The sequence below is a fragment of the Engraulis encrasicolus genome, chromosome 4 (genome assembly GCF_034702125.1).
Source record: "Engraulis encrasicolus isolate BLACKSEA-1 chromosome 4, IST_EnEncr_1.0, whole genome shotgun sequence".
NCBI classification, from domain to species: domain Eukaryota; kingdom Metazoa; phylum Chordata; class Actinopteri; order Clupeiformes; family Engraulidae; genus Engraulis; species Engraulis encrasicolus.
Window position 1 is genome coordinate 10,070,839 of NC_085860.1, and position 22,387 is coordinate 10,093,225.

The window sequence follows — 22,387 nt, forward strand, 5'->3', positions numbered from 1 at the left end:
GACACGCAAGTAGTGAACCTGAGGCTGTTAAAAATAGACCGTAGGGGCACCATACTCTAGTCCGAGACGGTGGAAATATTTCATACATGTCGTTTTCACGCCTGACAACACTTTTACTTGTTCTTGTAATAAACACAGTGCAAGGTGTGTCTGATTGTCCTGTAGTTTTCTGTTCTGAAACTGCAGTTGTAGTGAAACCACACCATTATAAAATTCTAACTGAACTGGACTCTGCACTGAAAACATTATTCTTTTTATTGAATCTCACATTTTATTGAACCTGACTGTTACTGTTGTTGAAGCCACACTCCACAGTTAGCTCTTCTTAGAGGAGTGCCATGGAAGAGACTCGGCTATTAGTGTAGGACTCATGAAGTGAGGAAGGCATTGGTAAAGGGTGGGGATTGAACCTGCAACCCTGTGATCTAGTCCAACTCCCTAACCACTAGGCCACTGGCTTTAACCTATTTTAGCCTGGAGCGACATATACGCTGCATTCAGGTGGCTGAGATACTAAGGTTTTAATAGGCAGAGAGCACTTTTTCCCAAAAGGGCTTAGGATAAAATGGCTTAATCATTTATGCTGCTGCAACGGACCATTGTGACAAAATCTGTGGCAGTTTCACAGATTTTGCCAAAAATTCTGTGATGGGGTCACAGAAGTGTTTTCTCTATATTCCCATGTCTTATGATCCAATTTGGGTTTTCTCTGGATTTTTCCCATTTCAGGATTTCGTACCCAAAGGGTCTGTGTGCATTTCATGGAATTCTGTGACATCTGGCTGTGCGGCTTTCTTACTCTGGCTACTGGTTATGCTTATACACACCGTTAAACAGTGTGCTGCTTTCTGTGTGTGTGTGTGTGTGTGTGTGTGTGTGTGTGTGTAATAAACACGAACCAATGTGACAAAATCTGGGGCAGTTTTTTCAAAACATTTTTTGTTAGGGTCATGGACTTGCGTTTTCTATATTCCCACAGCATGCTGCTCTCCTGCTCGCATTGTGTTTAAGGAGCTGTGTGTGTGTGTGTGTGTGTGTGTGTGTGTGTGTGTGTGTGTGTGTGTGTGTGTGTGTGTGTGTGTGTGTATTGTGGCTTGTTGGCTGCAACAGGTGGTGATTTTGGGGATTAGGTCTCGGCTGGTCAGGACAACCCTCTGTTGCCACGACAACAGACCAGCCTACGTGTTGTACCGCGGCCCGACCTTTGGACTGGGGTCGTAATCTAGTCTAATCTAATCCCTCCCAACCGCTAAAGGAAACTCCATAACCCACATACACATCATAACTATATACATAACCTCAATACACATAACTAGAACATGACTGCCATACAAAAGGGCAGTAACTACGCCAGCACTGAAACTGGGAAAAGGGTTAGTAGTATTGGTATTAGGTTGGATATTGTAGTTACTGCAAACTTGACATAGCAATATCTTTAAGAAACATTTCAAGTCAACTTTGTCATAATGGACCATAAGCATTTTTGTGTGCGTGAGAGAGAGAGAGAGAGCGTCTGTGTGCGCGTGCGAGTGAGAAAGAGAGCGAGACAGACAATGTCAGTTAAGGAAGAGTGTGTTTGTGAGTGAAACTCACGGAAGTAAGGGAGCAATGTGTGTGTGTGTGTATGTGTGTGGGACTCACAGCAGGCGATGTCCGTAAAGCTGCAGTGTGTGTGTGTGTGTGTGTGTTACTCACGGCAGGCGATGTCCGTAAAGCTGCAGTGTGTGTGTGTGTGTGTGGGACTCACAGCAGGCGATGTCCGTAAAGCTGCAGTGTGTGGGTGTGTGTGTTACTCACGGCAGGCGATGTCCGTAAAGCTGCAGTGTGTGTGTGTATGTGTGTGGGACTCACAGCAGGCGATGTCCGTAAAGCTGCAGTGTACAGACGGGACCCAGAGGTTGGAGGAGCCGGTATCAAACACCACCGTGAACTTCTGGATCGGAGTACCCAGACCAATCTCACCGTAGTACTGGGCCTAAAGGGACACACACACACACATTAGTACAGGAGTACCCAGACCAATCTCAACATAGTACTGGGCCTACGGACAGTCATCAGACCCTCTTCTCTCATCACGCCTGGTTGCCAGATACTGTTCTCTCCACCACGCCATGGTTACTGATGTCAGTCACACACACACTTCTGCCCACCATACCACGCACGCACGCACGCGCAACCTGACGCTTTTGTTCAAAGCGACTTACAGTACAAATTATATCACAGGGCATTGGTTACAGTCCCAACAACCAAATTGGTCTTTAGTTTTAGACAGTCCGATGATGCCTCAGGAACAGGGGTTTTAAGAGTACTTTGGTTGTCAAATCACCAACTGAAAATTCAAAATCATCCAAAGCATGAATAACGGTAATGTACAGCACCACAGTTAGTTTCCAAATGAGGCTGAATGTGGATGAGCAGGGAAGCCACTCTAATGTAAAACGGCCTCTGGGGAACAGACAATGCGGAGCAGAGCTGAGTGCCCTTAAAAGGTGTACTGTGTGAGATTGTGACCAGAATAGGTACTGCAACTATGCTTCTCACTGGAATTCTGTTGCCTATTGCCAAATTTAATCTTTTCATGAATATTTACAAAGTAATAAACTAGTATGACCAAAGTACAGTAAGTTTTTCAGCTAAAAAAGTCCCATTTCTGGAAATTCAAAATGGCAGACCATGGAGAAGATTCCCCATTTTGTGTACAAAGAGTGAGATTTTCCCAGTCACATTGAATACATAGAATTTAATGGTGGTGGTAAGTATTAGTTAAAAAGGTAACGTTTGTGAATGGGCAGCATGGATTCTGGAAATGAACAACTGAAAGCATTAAACGGTGCACCTTTAACCCATTGAGGTCTAAGTGCCCTTGAGAGGGCAATTTGACATGTCTCTAAAAACAAATCTGTAACTCTGTGAGTTTTTGTCATTGAAACACATAAGTTACACCATTAGAAACCTCAGACCTTCCAGATTTCAAATATATATATTAAATAAATTATATAGCTGGCCCAATTTAAAGAAAGTGAAAAGAAATCTTCGCATATTCTGTACTCTCTGCCTGTAGCAGCCACACCTATAGCTATTCACATGTAAAGTACCAGTGCTTGAGTGGCTATTCAGAGGTGACAACACGCCCCTTTCAGGTAGGGTAAACACAGCAGACGTAGAGTGACAGGGGGGTTGGGGCTATCAGAGCACATGGGGATTGACAGGGGGTGTGGGCCATTAGAGGTTTTTCACACCTATCTCATTAGTATTCAAATGAGACAGGCAGTGGCAGTGACATAGTCATTCTTTTTTGCATTTTGTATGAAAACAACAAAACATTTCTAAATGCCCTTTTCACTTTTATGCTGCCAACACATTTGTTTACAAGATTCAAACTTCAAAAGTCTTGGCTAGATATATTTATTGTGTGTTTTCTGGAACTTTTTGAAGACGTCTGAACCCAGTTTTTTTGTACAGTTGTGTTTATACTCAATTTAAATAAAACATGTTTGTATGACATCCAATTTTTTTTCAGATTATTTCTTGTCAGGCTTTTCACAATACAACCATATATTCCACTTTTGCATAGATGCTTACTGTTAGCTGAAAATACTTGAAAATGTCAGGGTGGTGCAAGCAGCCTAAAAGCCTCTGAAAGGCCTTAGACCTCAGAGGGTTAAAGAAGCAGCAGGCCATTTCCCTGGTCGTCAATGGGACACATCTACACCACTGGAAACACCCGGGACAAGAGAACAGACTGCACCACAGGAGAGCGTACATGGTCCGTGTGTGTGTGTGTGTGTGTGCGTATGTCTGAAAGAAGTGCGTGTCTGTGTGGTATGGAGGGCAGAAGTTTGTTCGAGTGTGTGTGACTGACATCAGTAACCATGGCGTGGTGGAGAGAACAGTATCTGGCAACCAGGCGTGGTGGAGAGAACAGTATCTGGCAACCAGGCGTGGTGGAGAGAACAGTATCTGGCAACCATGGCGTGGTGGAGAGAACAGTATCTGGCAACCAGGCGTGGTGGAGAGAAGAGGGTCTGATGATGACGGTAACTTTGGTGTGCCCTTCTCCACCTCATGACACACTACTCACTACATCTCACACACATGACAACAACGGAACTCACTACATCTCCCTCATGAAGTCACGTGATGACAATGGAACTCACTACATCTCAATCAAGCACTAGACAACAATGTATTCCACTACATCTCAGTCATGTGATGACAATGTATTCCACTAGATTTCCATCTAGTCAGGCATTCCCATGTGATATCAATGCAAGTCAAGCAAGTCAGCGTCTCCGTTTCTTCACCACAAGATGACTAGCCAGCTTTCACTACCTCTCTCTGACCGTCACACAAGCACAAGTATTACAAAACAGTATTTCAACTATTACAAAACTGCTGTCTCAGCCCTCTATGCCACATGATGTATAGGGGCCCTTTATGCATGCATACCCCTATGGATGCCATATAAGTAGCCAACTTCCTCTAGTCCTCTATGTCACATGATCATTAGAAGCCTACCAGCAAAATGAAATATAATACCTGTGTTTAAAACTCTCTAAGACTTGGGGCACAGATTTTAGACTAGAATTAGGGACGAAATAAATCAAGACATTTCTTTTAGACTTTTTTGACCACGCCAGAGACAATAAAAAAAAAGAGAGGTACCAATGGCCCATCGTTTCCAGGTTCTAGTGTCCCAAGGTGTGTGTGTGTGTGTGTGTGTGTGTGTGTGTGTGTGTGTGTGTGTGTGTGTGTGTGTGTGTGTGTGTGTGTGTGTGTGTGTGTGTGTGTGTGTGTGGGGGGGGGGGGGGGGGGACCCTTTATGCAGACCTGAAGACAGTATCATTGAAATGGATGAGACGCATGAATTTTATACAAGAAAATTGGTCAATGTCGGGAGTTGTTGAGGTTCTAGGCGTACTTGAATTGATGATCAAGCAAAGCCTAATGCTGTAACTTATAGGCTTACGCCTGCTGTTAGTTTTTCCTCTAAATTCAAACTTTTTATGTCAAGTCAAACAGACGCCACATGCCCCTTTAACCCATTGAAGCCTGGAGACACATATACGCTGCATTCAGGTTCTTCATATTTGAGGATTTTTTATTAAAAATGTGGGTGTGTTAGAGCTGAACATATTCTAATGCAAAATGAAGGTCTTTAAATGCAACTTATATCATGTTTTTATGTGTTTCGAAGGCTGAGATATTTAGGATTTATTGGCTGAGGCACCCTTTCCCAAAAAGGGCTTAGGCTAAAATGGGTTAAGCAGACACGAAGGGAACCTGTTCACGTTTGGCCCCCATAGCATTATGTTGGCGTATCTCTACTGATAATATAATATCTACCCCCCAGATACCCTGTGCCTCTCGCCAAACGTGTCTTCCACTCCATCTCAGTCATGTGACAACAATGCCACTCACTACACATCAGATACAAACATCACAAGACATAACGCAACTCATCAATTCTGTTTCCATAATGATGAGGCAGCGTTCTCTTCCCTCTACGCCAGTGTTTCTCAAACTTTTTCAGATCGAGGACCACTTTGTCCCCCCAAAATTGTTCAGGGACCACCTGTCTACTGAATTGACAATTGACGGGTGCTAATTTAGATGCTAATCACTTACTTCTTATTCATATTTACAAGCCTGGCTTATTGTGGTGAAAAGAAGACTATTACAAATATATCTGCTAGCTTGTCTTGGAAATTTTGAAATCCCCTTTCGGACCACCTGAGCTTTGTCGCGGACCACTAGTGGTCCCCGGGCCACACTTTGAGAATCACTGCTCTACGCCATTAGAGGATGAGGAGTCATCAATTCCACTCCACTTCTGCAGATGCCATGACGATGCCCCTTTCTCTACCCATTTGGTTTCCTTCACTACCAGTACCGTCTACCTTTGGGCCATTTGAGTAATGGCTTCTGCCTTCACCAGTGTTCTCCACCACTATGCCATTTGAGTAATGGCATCTGTCTCTTCGTCACTCTCATATGACCATGAGTGCTGCTGTGCTGTTTGATAGTCAGGATGTGGAGACGTTGATTTCAAATGAAAACATCCGTCAGCTTGACTCAGTGCTGTTGCTACATTCTAGACCAAGTGTCTCTCGATCTCTTTTTTTTTACATCCCTGTGAAATAATCATAAGCCCCTGACCTCATAGTCATCACCCCCCTTAGTATTACCAGCTCAACGCCACTGTAGGCCTCCCTAACGCCCCCCCCTAGGGGTCTGTAGAGCCCCCATTGAGAAACACTAATCTAAGAAGGAAACCACATCCGACCAGATCAGTTCTACAGACCTCAGAGAACACACACACACACACACACACACACACACACACACACACACACACACACACACACACACACACACACACAACACACACACACACACACACACACACACACACACACACAACACACTCACACACACACACACACACACACACACACACACACACACACACACACACACACACACACACACACACACACACACACACACAACAGATAGTCATACAGGCATCAGAGAACTCTCACACACACGCACTAACACACACGCACTAACACACAGACCTCAGAGAACTTGTGATTTCCTGTACTGCCAGAAGGCGTCGGAAAAAAACAGCTCAGCCACCACACGCAGAAATAGGCCACACACACACAGCACCTGTTAAACATTATTAGGCCAAACCTGCACTGCCACCCGCCACTCACACGCTGGCCAAGAGATTACGGTGACTGTAACACAACACACACACACACTCACACATACCACTGGAAAACAACAGCACACTCCAGTAGAGGCCCCGGAGACTCCAGACAGCAAGACAGAACAACACCAGAATCAGGGGTGGAGTTTAGGGGCAGGAGGGGACGTAGCTTCCACCCATATAGCTCTTGAGTTAAGGGTTAAGGTGGAGTGACTAGTGGTGAGGTGTAGTGCAGGGATTCTTAACCTTTTTGACGTTGAGGCCCATTTTTTTTCTGTGCAGAGTGGCCCGGGGCCCATCTAATATTGCCCATGCCTACACACATTATGGTACAACATAAATTAAAAATAATCTAATATATTATTTTTTATTTTATTTTATATATTTTTTTGTGTGTATGTCTGAAAACACAATTAAATCCTGTTTAAAAAAAATGCTTATAGCAAAAAAAGGGACTATTAATGCATTTTGTAGGCTAATGGAAAACCTGTATTAAATGAGCTCACTCTTCTATATTCAATGATAAAGATTCCTCTCACAGTGCATCAGGCCAGAGCCATTCATACATTTGACATTTGTAACAGCTCTGTTTGCGATTTGTGATGAATCTGCGGAGGGTTGATTTAACCCGCTTTTACTTAGTGATGTGCAGATGCGACACGAGAACAGAAACTTCTAGCAGCCTGTCAAAACCGGAAAGCTGTGTTGCCGTTGTGCAATATCACGCAAATTTCATTAAATAAATGTATTTTGGGGGACACAAGAATAACGGTTTTGCTTTGTCAGTAAACAGAATCCGTTTGAGTAACGCTTCAATCGCTTATGTTATTTTGTAACTAAACGTGAGGAGAATGTGTCGTCAAATTACACTTCGCGCCGGTTGGTAATTTCTCATTCTCCATTCGTGTACTGCGTGTATTGCCGTCTTTCAGTAGCCTACTAAACCAGCGGTGCGTGGTCATTTAAGCAGAACTTCGCTAGAGTGAAAAGGCGCACGCTGTCTTCAGCATCTTTAATCTATAATGCATGCAGTTGCACGGCCCATCGCGGCCCTGCGGTGCGAGGATGAAACTTTTCCGTGGCCCTTAAGTTTCTGAATTCAGCTGCGCTTATGCGCAAAAGCCGAGTTTCGATTAACGGCGGCTTCTGACACCGTTCCACACCAGTGTTAATTTCGTGACGAAATATTTTCGTCATAATTATCGTTGACGATTGTTTTTCCCCTGACGACAATAAAACGATGACGAAAAAAGCAGCATGCGTTTGTACGAAAAATGTAACGATATTGATTTCTATTTTCGTCAAAAAAATAAAAATGTGACTACAATACCACCTGAGACGAAAACCAATAGGAAGCATTTTTGTTAATATGTCATTGACATATTGAAAAAGAATTGCCTGCTATTTTGCAAGGCTGCTCCGCGTCTCTCTCCTCCCCTCCCTCTCACACACACACGCAGGCGTGGTTTTTTTTAACAAAAGTAGCCTACTTTTCAGTGCAATCCTGGCTGGGAAAAGTATTGTTGGCCATTTATCCATGACGAAGAGGTTAATGCAGTCATGAAATAGTGGTGGTGCTGTCGCACAGTAGCAAACATCTTACGATACATTTTTGTGCAACGTCTCCACTGTCGCTTTCATGAGCATGCTACCCGACGGTCGTTGACTGATCTTTTTTCAATGTTCGCTAATGTTTGTAATTTAAGGGTCTGTGTCTATGCGTAGGCACAAGCCTTCTGATAAGATCACTGTAGTGCCGATCGCAAAGGATTCGGGAGTTTTGCAACTTGTTTCAGTTAATGACACTGAGATAGGAAGTGAACGGCCCTTCCACGCGTTCACTGTGTTATTGCAATTAAGTCTTGCGAATCCATGCAACCATGCACACAACCATGTCAACGAGAGCGTGTATGCCATCACAACTTTGCATCAAGCAAATAATATGCAACAGCTTGCAATACGCGCACGAGAGAGAGAGAGAGAGAGAGAGAGAGAGAGAGAGAGAGAGAGAGAGAGAGAGAGAGAGAGAGAGACGCGTCTTCCAACAGGTGACATTGTAACGCTTGCATACAGTAGGCCTAATCTGGCTACTGTACCCCGCGACGCTCTTCATTAGCCTACTGGTAGGCTATGCCCACAAGTATTTTTTTTCATAACGCGCAGTCCCGTTTTAAAGTCGTTCTAAAATGTCGACAGAGATTTATGAGTGTCACGGCCATGATTTTTTTTACACATTGGACGCACTGGCTTATAAGACGCTCTGGCAGTTTTTCCACAATATTTTATGATTACAATATGTCATTTTAATGATTGATTCCCCCAAATGGTATTTTCGTTTGACAATTTTATAGAGAAGTGTAGACAAGAGGAAATTAATGTAATATTTTAGTTGACTAAAATTATTTTAGATTTCGTCGACTAAAATTGTATGAATTTTAGTCGACTAAAACTAGACTAAAATAAAAATTATTTAGATGACTAAATTGTGACTTAAACTAAAACTACATTTTCGTCAAGAGACTAAAACTAAATTAAAAATTCCTGTCAAAATTAACACTGGTTCCACCACTGAAGATCAGCTGCGCCTTGACTAGTTTCACTTCAGCCGCGCTAATCAGAGCTGGTGTTGCGCTCGTGCACGGTGTACAGGGGAAGTCCATATCAACGATTGTCGAAAATGCGATCATGTTGTAGACTGGGGCATGCCTTGTCAAATCAAGTATTTATCAGTCATATGATGCGAGCATTTGTAGATGAGCGGTAACGTAACCGCATTCCAATTGAGAGGCCCGCGTTCAATCCCCACCATGCGCAATGACAGATCATAACTCAATCATCAAAGGGAGAGCCTCGTCCACATGTCGAAAGCCACCATTTCAATGCGTTAAATTAAAATACTTGCATCATCTAAGGTGTTTTAATTTTATCTTTCAGAAGAATTTGTTTTCGGATTAAATAAAGGTAAAACGTTAGGCAGAGATAATTGAATCATTGCAATGCAAACTCAAGCGTCGGCGTCTTCAAGGTGGTTGTGAATACGTTTTTTTATTGCCTATGCTGTAAAATGTAAAGGTCTACATTTAACTGTAGCCTATTGCTTGACAGCAAATGAAGCCAGCCACAAAGCGACATCAAAGGAGAGAATAGGCAAAAGTGCCAATGTTTTGAAGTTTCCATTTCTATAACCTGTCGCCATACAAGACTTGAACCCGAGGCGAACAAATATTAAGCAGCGCACCTGTCCACTGGGCCACTCACGTCTTCGTGGAAGGAATTGTTCAATATCATATTAGTAAATCAACACTAGAAAAGTTTTTAAAAATGTGCTGATTATCAGAAATCCCCGGAAATGAAAGACAAGTAAGGGTTAACGTTCGGCGAGAAGGTCGCTACCGTGGAATAGCAGCACGACAGAGAGAATCTTTAGACCCCGACGCGGAGCGGAGGGGTCTTGTTCTCTCTGAAGTGCTGCTATTCCACAAAGCGACCGACTCGCCGAAAGTTAACCCGCTTATTATATGGATATACTTAAATGATTCACACATGGCGGGGACATTTATTTAGGCCTATTTAATGTTAAGTCTATTATAGTTTTTAATGTCAAAAGATTGTTGCTGCGCAAAACAAAACAGTGCCGTTGTGGAACACCGCTAGGCAACAGCTAGGTAGCCAGGACAACAGGTGTTGTCTATCACAGCAGCTGATTAGAGTCTTGTTGAAAAGTCGCTTTAGCAGTGAAAAGTCTTGCTGCCATTGACAGCGGTCTGTTATAGACCAACCCGTCCGTTATCGCAAATATCAGACGTGCGAACGTTGGGGAGCCCCATTGAAATGAATGGAGCATTCAACCGATGATGTCACACCATATAATAATGGTAACTATTGTAGTTTTTACTGGCATTATCACATCATAGACTATTAAAATCGAGTGACTGGTTCACTTTGATCTCGTAAAATGATGGCGGGAATTAAGCGGAACGTGCCCACTGTGACATTGTTTCCTACAGGTTCATTTTTTTTGCAACACTGATTCATTTAGCCTGGTGTTTAACCTGGGAGCTACCAGGTTAAAGTTGGAGCATAAATTACCGTGGCAACTCAGCTGAGTTTCAGGTTAGCAAGGCTGATGGAACGGATCTCTGTCTAAAAATAGCGTAGTTTACAGACTTGAGCTCGGATTTGGGGTTACCGCCGTTGATGGAATGGTCCCCTGGTGTAGTGTATATCTTACGTCCATGTAGTTCCTGAGTGTTATGGAATGTAGGAAGATGAGATGAGGTGTAGTTTTTATCTTGATTGTTATGGTTAAGGTGTATATCTTACGTCCATGTAGTTCCTGAGTGTTAGAGGTAATAGCCCCATACGACTTCATTGCTGTCAGCCAACATTGAAGAAGCACGTGAACGAGAACTTGTTGTCACGATGTGGGTGTTAATAAATACAGCGCATTTAAAGTCGGCCACAAATATGAACGAGACGATGAGCTCGCACTGGTTTGCTCTACTAACACACCACGTGAGGAGTGGGGGGACAGGCAGTGAGGAGGAGCTGAAGTGGGGACCTGAGCAAACTTGTGTAGAGGTGTGAGACAAGACCCATATACACACGTGAGTGAGTTGTTGACCAACCAGTTCATGGGCGCGTGACCTCGGAGGCAGTCCGCAGACGAGCGTTGAAGGGGATAAGCAACTGCAGAGGTTGCAAGATCCGACTGCAGTCGCATTCATCCCGCGATAGTTTGACACCATGTGACATGTCACCTCGTCGACGCAACATCACCGAAATTTTGAAGTTTGACAGGAAATCTAACCGTCATGCAGCATTTTCATCCAGGGTGCATTGCTGTCTAAATGCGCATGCATGCGTTGACGACTAGTCGATCGCGCCTAGTGGTAAGGTGGTGAGGTGTAGTGTATATCTTACGTCCATGCAGTTCCTGAGTGTTAGAGGTAATGTTAAGGTGTTGAGGTGTAGTGCAGGGATTCTTAACCATAAGGCCGCGGACCAAAGTTGGGCCGCGCACACAACCTCCAGGGCCGCAGACAACTTTCAATTTTGGGCCGTGGGACTGCATGGACGAGTAGCGTTGTTAAGTTAAATGCTTCCGACGCAATAAGAATAGCGTGCGCCTTTTCCCAAATGCAACTGTCATAACGCAATGACCACACCCCGCTGTTTTTTTTGTTTGAGGGAGTCGGAAATTCATCAAGAAAATGGTAACAACTCACGTTGCAGTATTAACAAAAAGAGAAATTACCAACCGGTTTCCAGCTGATTTGGCGACGTCTTCTGTGTCCTAATATCCTCAAGTGTTAATTAGACGTTTGTGTTCAACGGTTACTCAAAATATTTCTAGTTACTGAATCTTTATCCCTTTTACCACAGATTCTGTAAGAGACCAGATACGCCACTGGTTGATTTCACGGTGTATTTCCGGTTTCCGTGTATATCTTAGTTACGTCCATGTAGTTCTTGAGTGTTACAGGTAATGGTACGGTGTTGAGGTGTAGTGTTTATCTTCTACATGAGGTGTAGTTTATCCTGAGCGTTATGGTTAAGGTGTAGTGTTTATCTTACGTCCATGTAGTTCTTGAGCGTCTCTGGCGTGGGGGCCTTGCTGGACGGGAAGCCCAGGTTGTATTTGAGGTCGTTGGCCCCGGCCACCATCTCCTCCGCCCTCATACCCGAATCACTCATCGTCCGCCGGATACTGCGGAACTTCTTAAGAGGAATCCTGCACGAGAAGAGAGGAGAGGAGTGGATGGGGATAGAGGAGAGGAGAGGACATTCATAGTCAGAGGTGACAGAACAGTAAAAGCTTAAATAAATCCATGGTGTAAGTGCAAGACAAGCACATACTGTATTACATAGCTGTTACACCATTTACTACATTGTCACCTAATGAGGTAGATAGTGTTGTTGGTTTTTGCATTTTTCAGTGACAAGAGCCCACAACAAACTCAATCCAACCAGTGCAGTCAGCTGATGTGTACAGGTCTATTGGTTACTCAGATAAGTTACCAGTGTCGGAAGGAAACCATTTAGCATTTCTTTTTACACCTGTGCCTGTACTTTAGTTACATGGAGAGCATTTGGTGATTCATTGATGACCTAATATGAGCCATGGAGGATGAGGGGTTAAAATGGGAGGGGTGCAAGCAGTACAGTAATCCAAGGTATCAGAAGGTTTTATTTCTAAGGTGCCCACCTTGGCAACAAACACCTACCACCTAGACTAGGTGCACTGAAAAGGTCAAGATTTTCTGTTGTGGCCGTAATTTTTATTCAAGTCAGTTGCTGAATGTTGATTCAACTAAATGTACTTGTTGGGTTTTTTCATATCACATTTCTTGTTATGATAATGGACTGAAGATCCTTTCCAAAGATTATAGTCACGTGTCTTTGATAGGCTACCAGCAGCTACCACCCTACCATTCGACAATGTCAAGTCTGCGGGAAACAATAGACCTCGCATTAGTGACATTACAGAGTCGCAGAACTCTCAGACAACTCTGTTGCAATACTAATCTCGTGTTCACAAGTTGAAGTTAGATAATGGCGTCTGAAGCGTGGAAAACAGGTCGTGGGGTTAACAATTAATATCCCGCAAAGTTCATCTCATGAATATCTCATCAAATACGATTGAATCAGTCAGTCCAACAGCATGTACCATTTTGTTAAATTTGTTGACATAGCTCTACTGATAATTACACAGGTAAGCACACTTTAATCTAACAAAAGTAAACAAATGAATGCGCCCTGGGCCAGTGTGGACATGGAATGGAGGCGCCACTTTCTTACAAGGCTGTTCTGATTACGCACTAAAAAGTTCAGCTCAGACAACCCTGCAATGCATGTGTTGGTTGGTTAGTTGAAGTTCTGCACAACACTGCATCTCTACACTACTAATAGCACAGCAAAAATCGTACATGCTGTACACTGTGAAGTGCCGCTTTGTTGTGGCATTGTATTCAAAGCTGATCCGTTTACGTACTAAAAGTTCAGCCTCGCTCGCGCGACACTGCAATTACCGTGGCTATGCGAGTGTTGTTTGTTGTCTAAATGTCTGACCAACTTCTAATATCACAGCAATAATAGTACAGGTTGTACAATGACATTGTGTTCAATGCCACCCCGTCGTCACGAAAACAGATCTTGTGATCTTGCAGTCTGTAACCTTTCGCCTTCATGCCGAGCTAGCACAACAACTAGCACCACCAGCCCCAGCCGGGTAGCTCTAGGGCAGCTACGGAGGGCTCATTGATACTCAATTCAGACATTTTGGGAAAAAAACACTTAACTAGAGGCTTACAAACACGGTGCGCAACAACACCCAAAGTATCTTTCGTTCACACGTAACATCATTTGCCGCCGTGTTATTGATAGCGAACTGTTTCAGGACAGGGTGAGTTGGCAAATAACACTGCCATGCTAGCTCAGCTCCCACTTCAACACCAACGAGTTAGGGTTTTTTTTGGCTGGGGAAATCGGATAACTGGCTTTTTTGTTCTTACCGCACAATAGCGTTGGAGGTCCATGCCAACGCTGCAAATAAAAAGAGATAGAGTAGCTTCATTTTGCTGCTTTCTGTGTAGACAGCAGGTGCATGTAAGTTTCTCAGCAGAGATCACTGGAGCTGTGTGAAAGGAACAGACTGCTCCGAAGCATACAAATACCGAACAGTCAGGTGATGCAGGCTGAGTCACGTGTCATGTGACTCTCTCACCACGGTTGTTGACCAACAGGGGGCAGCAGAGAGAGAACCAGCAAACGAGGGCCATAGAGCCAACGACAATGGGGCCCTAAAGCTCAAGCCTCGGTGTTAAAAAAAAGACACTTAATTATTGGTCTGTATGTTGTCTTGTGTTAAAATTACACTTTTAACTGCCATATATATATATGTATATGTATATGTATATGGGTAGAATGCCCTAATGTGGGACAATTTTTGTCACTTCAACTTTGGTGGTTTATTAAAATTTAATGACAACATTTCAATACAAACAAATTACACCCTTTTCATCCTCTAGTTATGCTCTAATCAAATAAAACATTTAAAAACATGTTATGTGTTTCTAATTCGAATAATTTGGATATTAATGTAAGTTGGTCAAAAACCATGGTTATCCCTAAAGTGGGACAATCGGTTTCCTAATGTGGGACAGTGTATATTAAAAGGTCTCTAAAACATGTTTGTGTAAAATATTAATTCAAAATGTGATCTGCCACTCTTTAAGACATATCAGCTACACATTTAGAGCATGTTTTCTGAATTATTTTTACTTTCTTTTATTGGTAAATATGACTCAGACTGTTTGAACCCATTGCACACAATTGGTCACTTCAACATGGCAGCTCTATTTGAGGAAAGAACTTCCGGTTTTTGGACCCAAATGTTGTGTTGATAGCTGTGCTCCAGTAGATTAGGCCAGAAAGACTGAAATACATCTATGATATAGATTTAAATATCCATTTTCTTATGTGGACATGGTGTTTGACTTCATAGTAATTGTTTGACTTATTAAATTACTACTTTTATAACTGTCCCACATTAGGAAAATCTTGTGTCCCACTTTAGGACGCACCTATCCTAAAGTGGGACACTAATAATATGGTTTAAAAATAAAATATTACATTATTTTATATACACCACACATTATTTTCTGATGAACATATACCTACCCAACATATTTATCAAAAAATTGACAATGTTGTTTTGATTGGAATTGATTTATACCCTAAAGACAAATTTGGCCAAATGCTATGTAATTTGTCATTTGATGGACTTCACCCAGGGTCCTTCTTCTTAATTGTAACCCCTCCCTGGAGTATTACTATACATTTACTAAATCATGATATTATGATAACAGGATAATAGGGCTTTTATTTGGTTATAGTTTTGTAAACATTTACCAACTTGGGGCAAAGCTACACCCCTTAAACCTTAAGGTGTCCCACATTAGGCATCGTCCCACTTTAGGGCATTCTACCCTATATATATAAATTTAAAATTCTCTTTTCCCATTGGAACAGTAGCCAAATCGGCAAGTCACAATGATGTGAAATCCTCGAAAATTGGCCGTGATGGAGGTCTGTGACAGCCGTTTTTTCTAAACCAGTTTGGTGATGTTGGTTCTAGCCTTTGGCCTGCATGGTCATGAGGTCAGCTGTTGCCTCATCATGTGGTGGATACAGCCCTTTGACGTGTGTGTGTGTGTGTGTGTGTGTGTGTGTGTGTGTGTGTGTGTGTGTGTGTGTGTGTGTGTGTGTGTGTGTGTGTGTGTGTGTGTGTACGTGTGTGTGTGTGTGTGTGTGCGTGTGTGTGTGTGTGTGTGTGTGTGTGTGTACGTGTGTGTGTGTGTGTGTGTGTGTGTGTGTGTGTGTGTGTGTGTGTGTGTGTGTGTACGTGCGTGTGTGTGTGTGTGTGTGTGTGTGTGTGTGTGTGTGTGTGTGTGTGTGTGTGTGTGTGTGTGTGTGTGTGTGTGTGTGTGTGTGTGTTTGATACATAGAGAGAGTGTGTGGCACAGCCCTTTTGACGTTGATCTTGTGATGGAGGGGTTTCCTGTTTGTATACTAGGAAGACACTCAGTACATAGGCCTAACATCAAATGGCAAACATGACACATTTCACGGATTTGTGTTCAAACTAGAAAAGTGCTCCGAGAGCACATACCTCCCCCAAGGCATGGCATAATTAGATGATAGACCAAAAATAATCACTTTGCAAATATGAATGACAATACTCCTGTATCAAATTTTCAAAATGACACATTCATGTCAGTTCAGTCATTTGCAAAATCAACATGCTTTGAAACCTTGTGATCACGTGCTAATACAACTGTAGCTTAATTAGTGAAGGGATTATAATGATTTTGACCAACAAAACTGAAACAACCACTGAAGGGTTAGGCCTACTTTTTGCCTACCATATATGCATCATTCTCATGTGCCACTGGTTGGTCTTGGCGCTGTCGGCTGTCATTTCCTTCCCCGCATTCCTCATGGAAACAAAGGGAAAATCACTATTCACCGTTGTTCAGTCCACAGGCATTGCTGTCGGGCTTTGTGGTCCAACTGGGGTTAACTTAAAATTTAGTGAAGGGGGTGTAATGCAGTTAACCAGCATTGTGAACTTACACAACCACAAATTCCATATTTGTTGGCAATGGTACCCAATTAATTTGACAGCATTGTCAATCAAAATGATCTGCGGTGGTCACTGTCCAGATCGCAACAGTTCACTTCCACTTCACACCTAAGTCACAGTCCACAACAACATTGTGAACTTACACGATCACATATTCCACATTTTTGACAATGTAATTATTTAGGCAGCATTGTGAAGCTAAACAATCTGCGGGGGTGGCCACTGTCCTTCTCGCCACAGCAACAATCAGTGATAACATATAGCCTAGCCTAGCCCACACATCACAAATTCCATATTTTTGGCAGCGGTGGTAATTAATTTGACAGGACTGTTTGCTGCCTGCGGCAAAGCAGAGACTCTCTCGCTGTTCCTATTGTTGGTGAGAAAGGCGCAGGCATGCCGGTGCTCAGTGCTCACCGCGCGCACCTTGTGGCAGGCAGTGAAATAGCAGCGAACGAACAGACAAACACAGACAACACACAAATTCAGGTGATCACATAACCTCCTTGGCGGAGGTAATAATAAGGTTGTTTAGGAGAAATGCAAATAAATAAATAAATACATTTTATTTATTTATTTATTTATTTATTTATTTATTTATTTGTTTATTTGTTTGTTTGTTTATTTGTTTATTTATTCATATATTTGTATTTCTCCTTTATTTTTTACGAGGGTAGTCACATTGAGGCAAATGCCTCTTTTCCAAGTGAGCCCTAGCCAAGAAAGCATTAAAGACGCAAGCACTACATAGGACACACATACATACAGACAAAAACAAACAACTTACAAAAGACAAAAATATCCACAAAAACCAAAGCATAAAAGATTCAGACATAAAAACATGCAGGATATAACCATTCAGACATAAAAATATGTGGGACATAGGCCTAACCAAGAACATGCAACCAAATGTGACGGAGGTCATCTTGCACCTGTTCATCCCCCTCGGGGATCGAACCTGCGACCTCGTCAACTACAATGGTCCGGCAATGGGAGACACAGTACGATACCACTGGACCAAGAGACCAGTCTCCCAGTCCAATAGTATCGACACAGTATGACGCTCTGGGAGGGAGGTTTGCTAAGGTTCCACGCCAACTCTGCTAGTTAGCCTCGGTTACACAAACATAGGGCCTAACCAAAAACAGGTAGGCCTAAGCCTTGTAGTCTTAACATGTGGCACCAGTGAGTTGACTGTAGCTGCTCTCACTATTCATATCGACAGGGGTGGGGATAATTCCAGGAGGAGAGGAGAGGAGAGGAGAGGAGAGCAGAGGAAAGGAGAGGAGTGGAGAGCAGAGGAAAGGAGAGGATAGGATAGGATAGGATAGGATAGGATAGGATAGGAAAGACAAGGTGAAGAGAAGAGGAAAGATCTAGATTTAAAGCTATCAATAGTGGGTGCATTTTTTACGTCATCTGGAAGCTGGTTCCAAAGCTTTGCAGCATAGATCACCAGCAAATTCTTCTCCGTTCACACACACACACACACACACACACACACACACACACACACACACACACACACACACACACACGCACACACGCACACACACACTCTGTCATCTGAGATTGGGAAGGTGTAAGGTCAGACTAGTTCTTGCAACAAGAAGACTCGTGTTTGACACACACATCATGCACGTCACACACACACAAACACACTCACCCTGTGATTTGCACTTGCACTTGCACACATGTGCGCGCACACACACACACACACACACACACACACACACACACACACACACACACACACACACACACACACACACACACACACCTTCTTGCACTCCACTACATAATAAAAATATGATGTGAACTCAACACTTTGAGAGCTCCTGGACACGGAATTGTTTTTCGTGATGGACACATGGAAGTGCTCTCTCTTTACTCCCACAGCTCTATGTTTCCACAGTCTTGTGTTTCCTCAAGATTTTTCTAATTTCAAATACTTTTTCTCAAAAACATTTCTTACTGACAGGTTAGGGTTAGGGATTGTTTTGGTCTGGGCAGAGCTAGTATTCTTTCATTCATTATATGAATTTGATAACCTATCAACCAACTGGAAAAGGTATTTCTCAAAAATATGTCTTTTATGACAGGTTATGACAGGAATGTTTTGGACAGGGCACAACTTTATTTTGTTTAGGATTAGCATTTGGTACGTATTTTCTAATGATAGAATTAACACAGTGCTGTGGGAATATTGAAAGCACTTCCGTGTGTCCAAATTTGTTTCAAATTGTGCTTTTGCCAGTTAGTGAATAAAACTAAAATCACCAGTGACGCCTGGCATCACGAGACCACAAGTAGAAGAAGATGATAGGGGTGAAAGTAGTTTTCGTTTCTCACGGTGTGTGGTTGTAGGCCTATGTGTTTAAATAGCTGACCTTACCTTTTTCAAATGTGGGTTTTGTGCAGCATTAAACCTATCATCTTACCGGTACTGCGTACCAGCTGTTAATTTTATACCGGTGTAACGCACCTGTGCGCACCTGCCTACTTTCACCCCAGTTCAAGAGCTCTCTAGAAGCAGCTGAGTAATTTCACACACAAACCACTAGAGGGCCTTCAAGATCACAAAGAATTCACATGACTACCAGGTGCATCACTCCTCAATTCAGATGACTACAAGGAACATCACTCGTCTATTCTTCTGAATAGACATAGGCTAATGGCATACATCCATCAACAGTATTATTTCTATGGGGCAGGAATAGAACAGTGTGGCGTCTTTATGCGCACCTGTGTGACTACTACTGCTCTTTCCTCAGGGATTCACCTCCACCTTCTCCAGCACTCGCTCACCTGGCACGGCCGACCCCGGGGGCCGGTAGCGTAGCGGGGGGAGAGCAGTCTTCAAGTGGAGCGGGGGGAGAGAAGTCTTGGAGCGCGCCTGCTGCTGCTGCTGCTGCTGCTGCTGCTGCAGAGAGGCGGCCGCCTGTGCCTCTTTGCAGGAGCAAAAGCCATGGAGGGAGATGAGCTTTCTCCACGGTGTCAGGTTGTCAGCAAAACGCGAGGCCACATGCACAAGTGGAGGACGGAAGTCTGCACATTGGAATATGTGTTTTCTTTCTATTGCTATTGGGGTATGAATACCATTACCAATCTCATATGAAGGATGTGTATGGAGGTCACTGTGGCCTGCAGTTCCAAAAGTGAAGTTATGTAGTGGTTCTCAGGAGAAGGAGACCTTTCATCAGTAATACTGTGTTGGATCTGAGCAATATGAAATTTGTGTGTGCTGCTAGACACCTTCATTTTCCTCTGATAAGTTGCATCATCTCTTCTCTCTATTACTGTGCTCTTCTCATGGCATCCTTTTACTAGAGTACTGTTCTACATCCTTTCACGGCCAGCTTAAAGGTGCACTGTGTAAAACTGTGGTCAGAACAGGTATTGCAACTATGCTTCTCATTGAAAATGTGCTGCTTATTGCCAAATTTGATCTTTACATGAATATTTACTAAGTAATAAACTAGTATTTACTAGAATGACCAGAGTACAGTAAGTTTTGCAGAAAGAAATATCTATTTCTGGAAATTCAAAATGGCGGACCGTGGAGAAGATCCCCCTTTCATGAATGAAAAGTGCAATTTCCCTAGTCATATTGAATACTTATGGTGGTGGTAAGTCTTTTTAAAAAAAAGGTAACATTAGTGAATGGGTAACATGGATTCTGGAAATGAGCTAAAATATTACACAGTGCACCTTTAAGGGGGATTAATAACATTAGTAACAGCTTGTGAAAGGTTAAGCCGTTAAAACACGGCATTAGAAATTTGCTGTTATCAGAATGACAATGAACGAGTCATGGTGCATTACTAAAGGCCCTGTGTCATGTCACAGTAGTGTAGTACTATGGTAGTTATCATTTCAATGACTACGTGTCACTGGTGGTACGGCGTGCATTATGAGGCTACACAATTTCATATGTTATTGCCACAACTTGCAAGAATTTTGCATCTGATCTCCATCTGATGTGCTCCCTCTTAATGGCATGACCTATTTTGCTCTAAATAATAATAATAACTAGATTGCATTTCCTCACAGAAAATGCTGGAGTATGCTTGCCCGTCTTGCATTCGTTGCCCTTCATGCATGCCTTGCCCTTCGTGGAGGTTGCCCTTCATATATTGCTCTTCATAAATGTTCAGCGCACACACATACACACACACACACACACACACACACACACACACACACACACACACACACACAATCTAACACAAACACCCCATAAGGGAAAAGTCAAAAACATGTTTTTTTTGGTGTACCGCCCCCTGGAGACCATATTGTACATTTGCATATTCTTTGTTGTGCACCCTTTGGGCTAAGGGAAAGGTAAGAGCACCAAATAGATTTAAATTACTTGGCTGAAGTTCCTGGGCCAATACATTGAGGCCATTGGCCCATAGTGTAAATGGGGCTGATATTGACCTAAAACAATTTCGCTAATTGTGGCGCCCCCCAGGGGCCAATTTTGGCTATAGTGAAGATAATGTGTACTCATTTTTGTTGTGATACGAGTAGGCGTTGCCGAGATATGAGCTCACTTCCTGTTTGGCGTCTTCGCCGCCAAATTTGATTGGCTCCTGTTCAAAGACGGTTCAAGAAATCAGTCCGTAACTTTCAGGGTAGCTGTATATCAGTCTGAGCATGATCTGACTTATTTTTTGGGACACTCTCACAAAAAATGTGGGAGGGGCGTCATTTTTATTGATTTTTACAACATTCAAAATTGCGGGAAAACTTTCCGAGGTCCAAAATTTTGTCAAAGGGTGCGTTGGATTCGGCTTGGTCCAAGGATAATGTGAATACCATTTTGGTTGTAATACATATGGGCGTTTCTGAAATATAAGCTAACTTCCTGTTTTGCCTCTTCAATATGGCCAAAACACAGTTTCGTCAATTGTGGCGCCCCCCAGTGGCCAATTATCCTCAAATGTGTCATTTGACCTCTAGGGGTGATGTCAGTCATGTGTGTCAAATTAAGTTGTGATCTGACATGTCGTTACCGAGATATGAGCTAACTTCCTGTTTGGCGACTTCAATATGAGCTAAAACACATTTTCAGTAATTGTGAAGCCCCCCATGTTCCAATGTTCACGAAAATTGATATGTAGTCTCTGGCTATAGTGAGGGTAATGTGTTTGAATTTTTGTTGTGATACGAGTAGGCGTTACCGAGATATAAGCTCACTTCCTGTTTGGCGTCTTCGCCTGTTCGAAGACGGTTCAATCAATTGCTCCGCAACTTTTAGGGTAGATGTATATCTGTCTGAAGATGCCGTGTGTAAAATGTCAGGATGATCCGCCAGAAATTGTGGGCAGGGCACCATTTTTATTCATTTTTACAAAATTCAAAATGGCGGGAAAAATATCCAGGCGGAAAATGACGTCATAGGGTGCGTTGGATTTGTCTTGGTCCAAGGATTCCAGGGATACCAAGTTTTTGAAAATTGGACCTACGGGTCAAAAGTTACCGTTTTCCTGTTGGTGGCGCTAGAGAGTTCGAGGTAC

The 22,387-nt window shown here is 42.9% G+C and overlaps 1 protein-coding gene across 2 annotated transcripts in view; it reads right to left on the reverse strand.

Moving 5' to 3' along the window:
- The window catches only part of ctsd (cathepsin D), a 24,455-nt gene extending 10,073 nt beyond the window's left edge, over nt 1-14,382 (reverse strand). The window contains exons 1-3 of one of the 2 annotated variants that reach the window (XM_063196656.1): nt 14,233-14,382; nt 12,296-12,452; nt 1,852-1,975 (exon numbers count right to left, since the gene is read on the reverse strand). In XM_063196656.1, the coding sequence (XP_063052726.1) occupies nt 1,852-1,975; nt 12,296-12,452; nt 14,233-14,294 (343 nt within the window). In that variant the 5' untranslated portion in view covers nt 14,295-14,382. Of the gene's footprint in view, nt 1-1,851; nt 1,976-12,177; nt 12,193-12,295; nt 12,453-14,232 lie in introns of those variants that run through there. The other variant, XM_063196658.1, reaches the window with a different exon arrangement.
- Nucleotides 14,383-22,387: the final 8,005 nt, after the last annotated feature.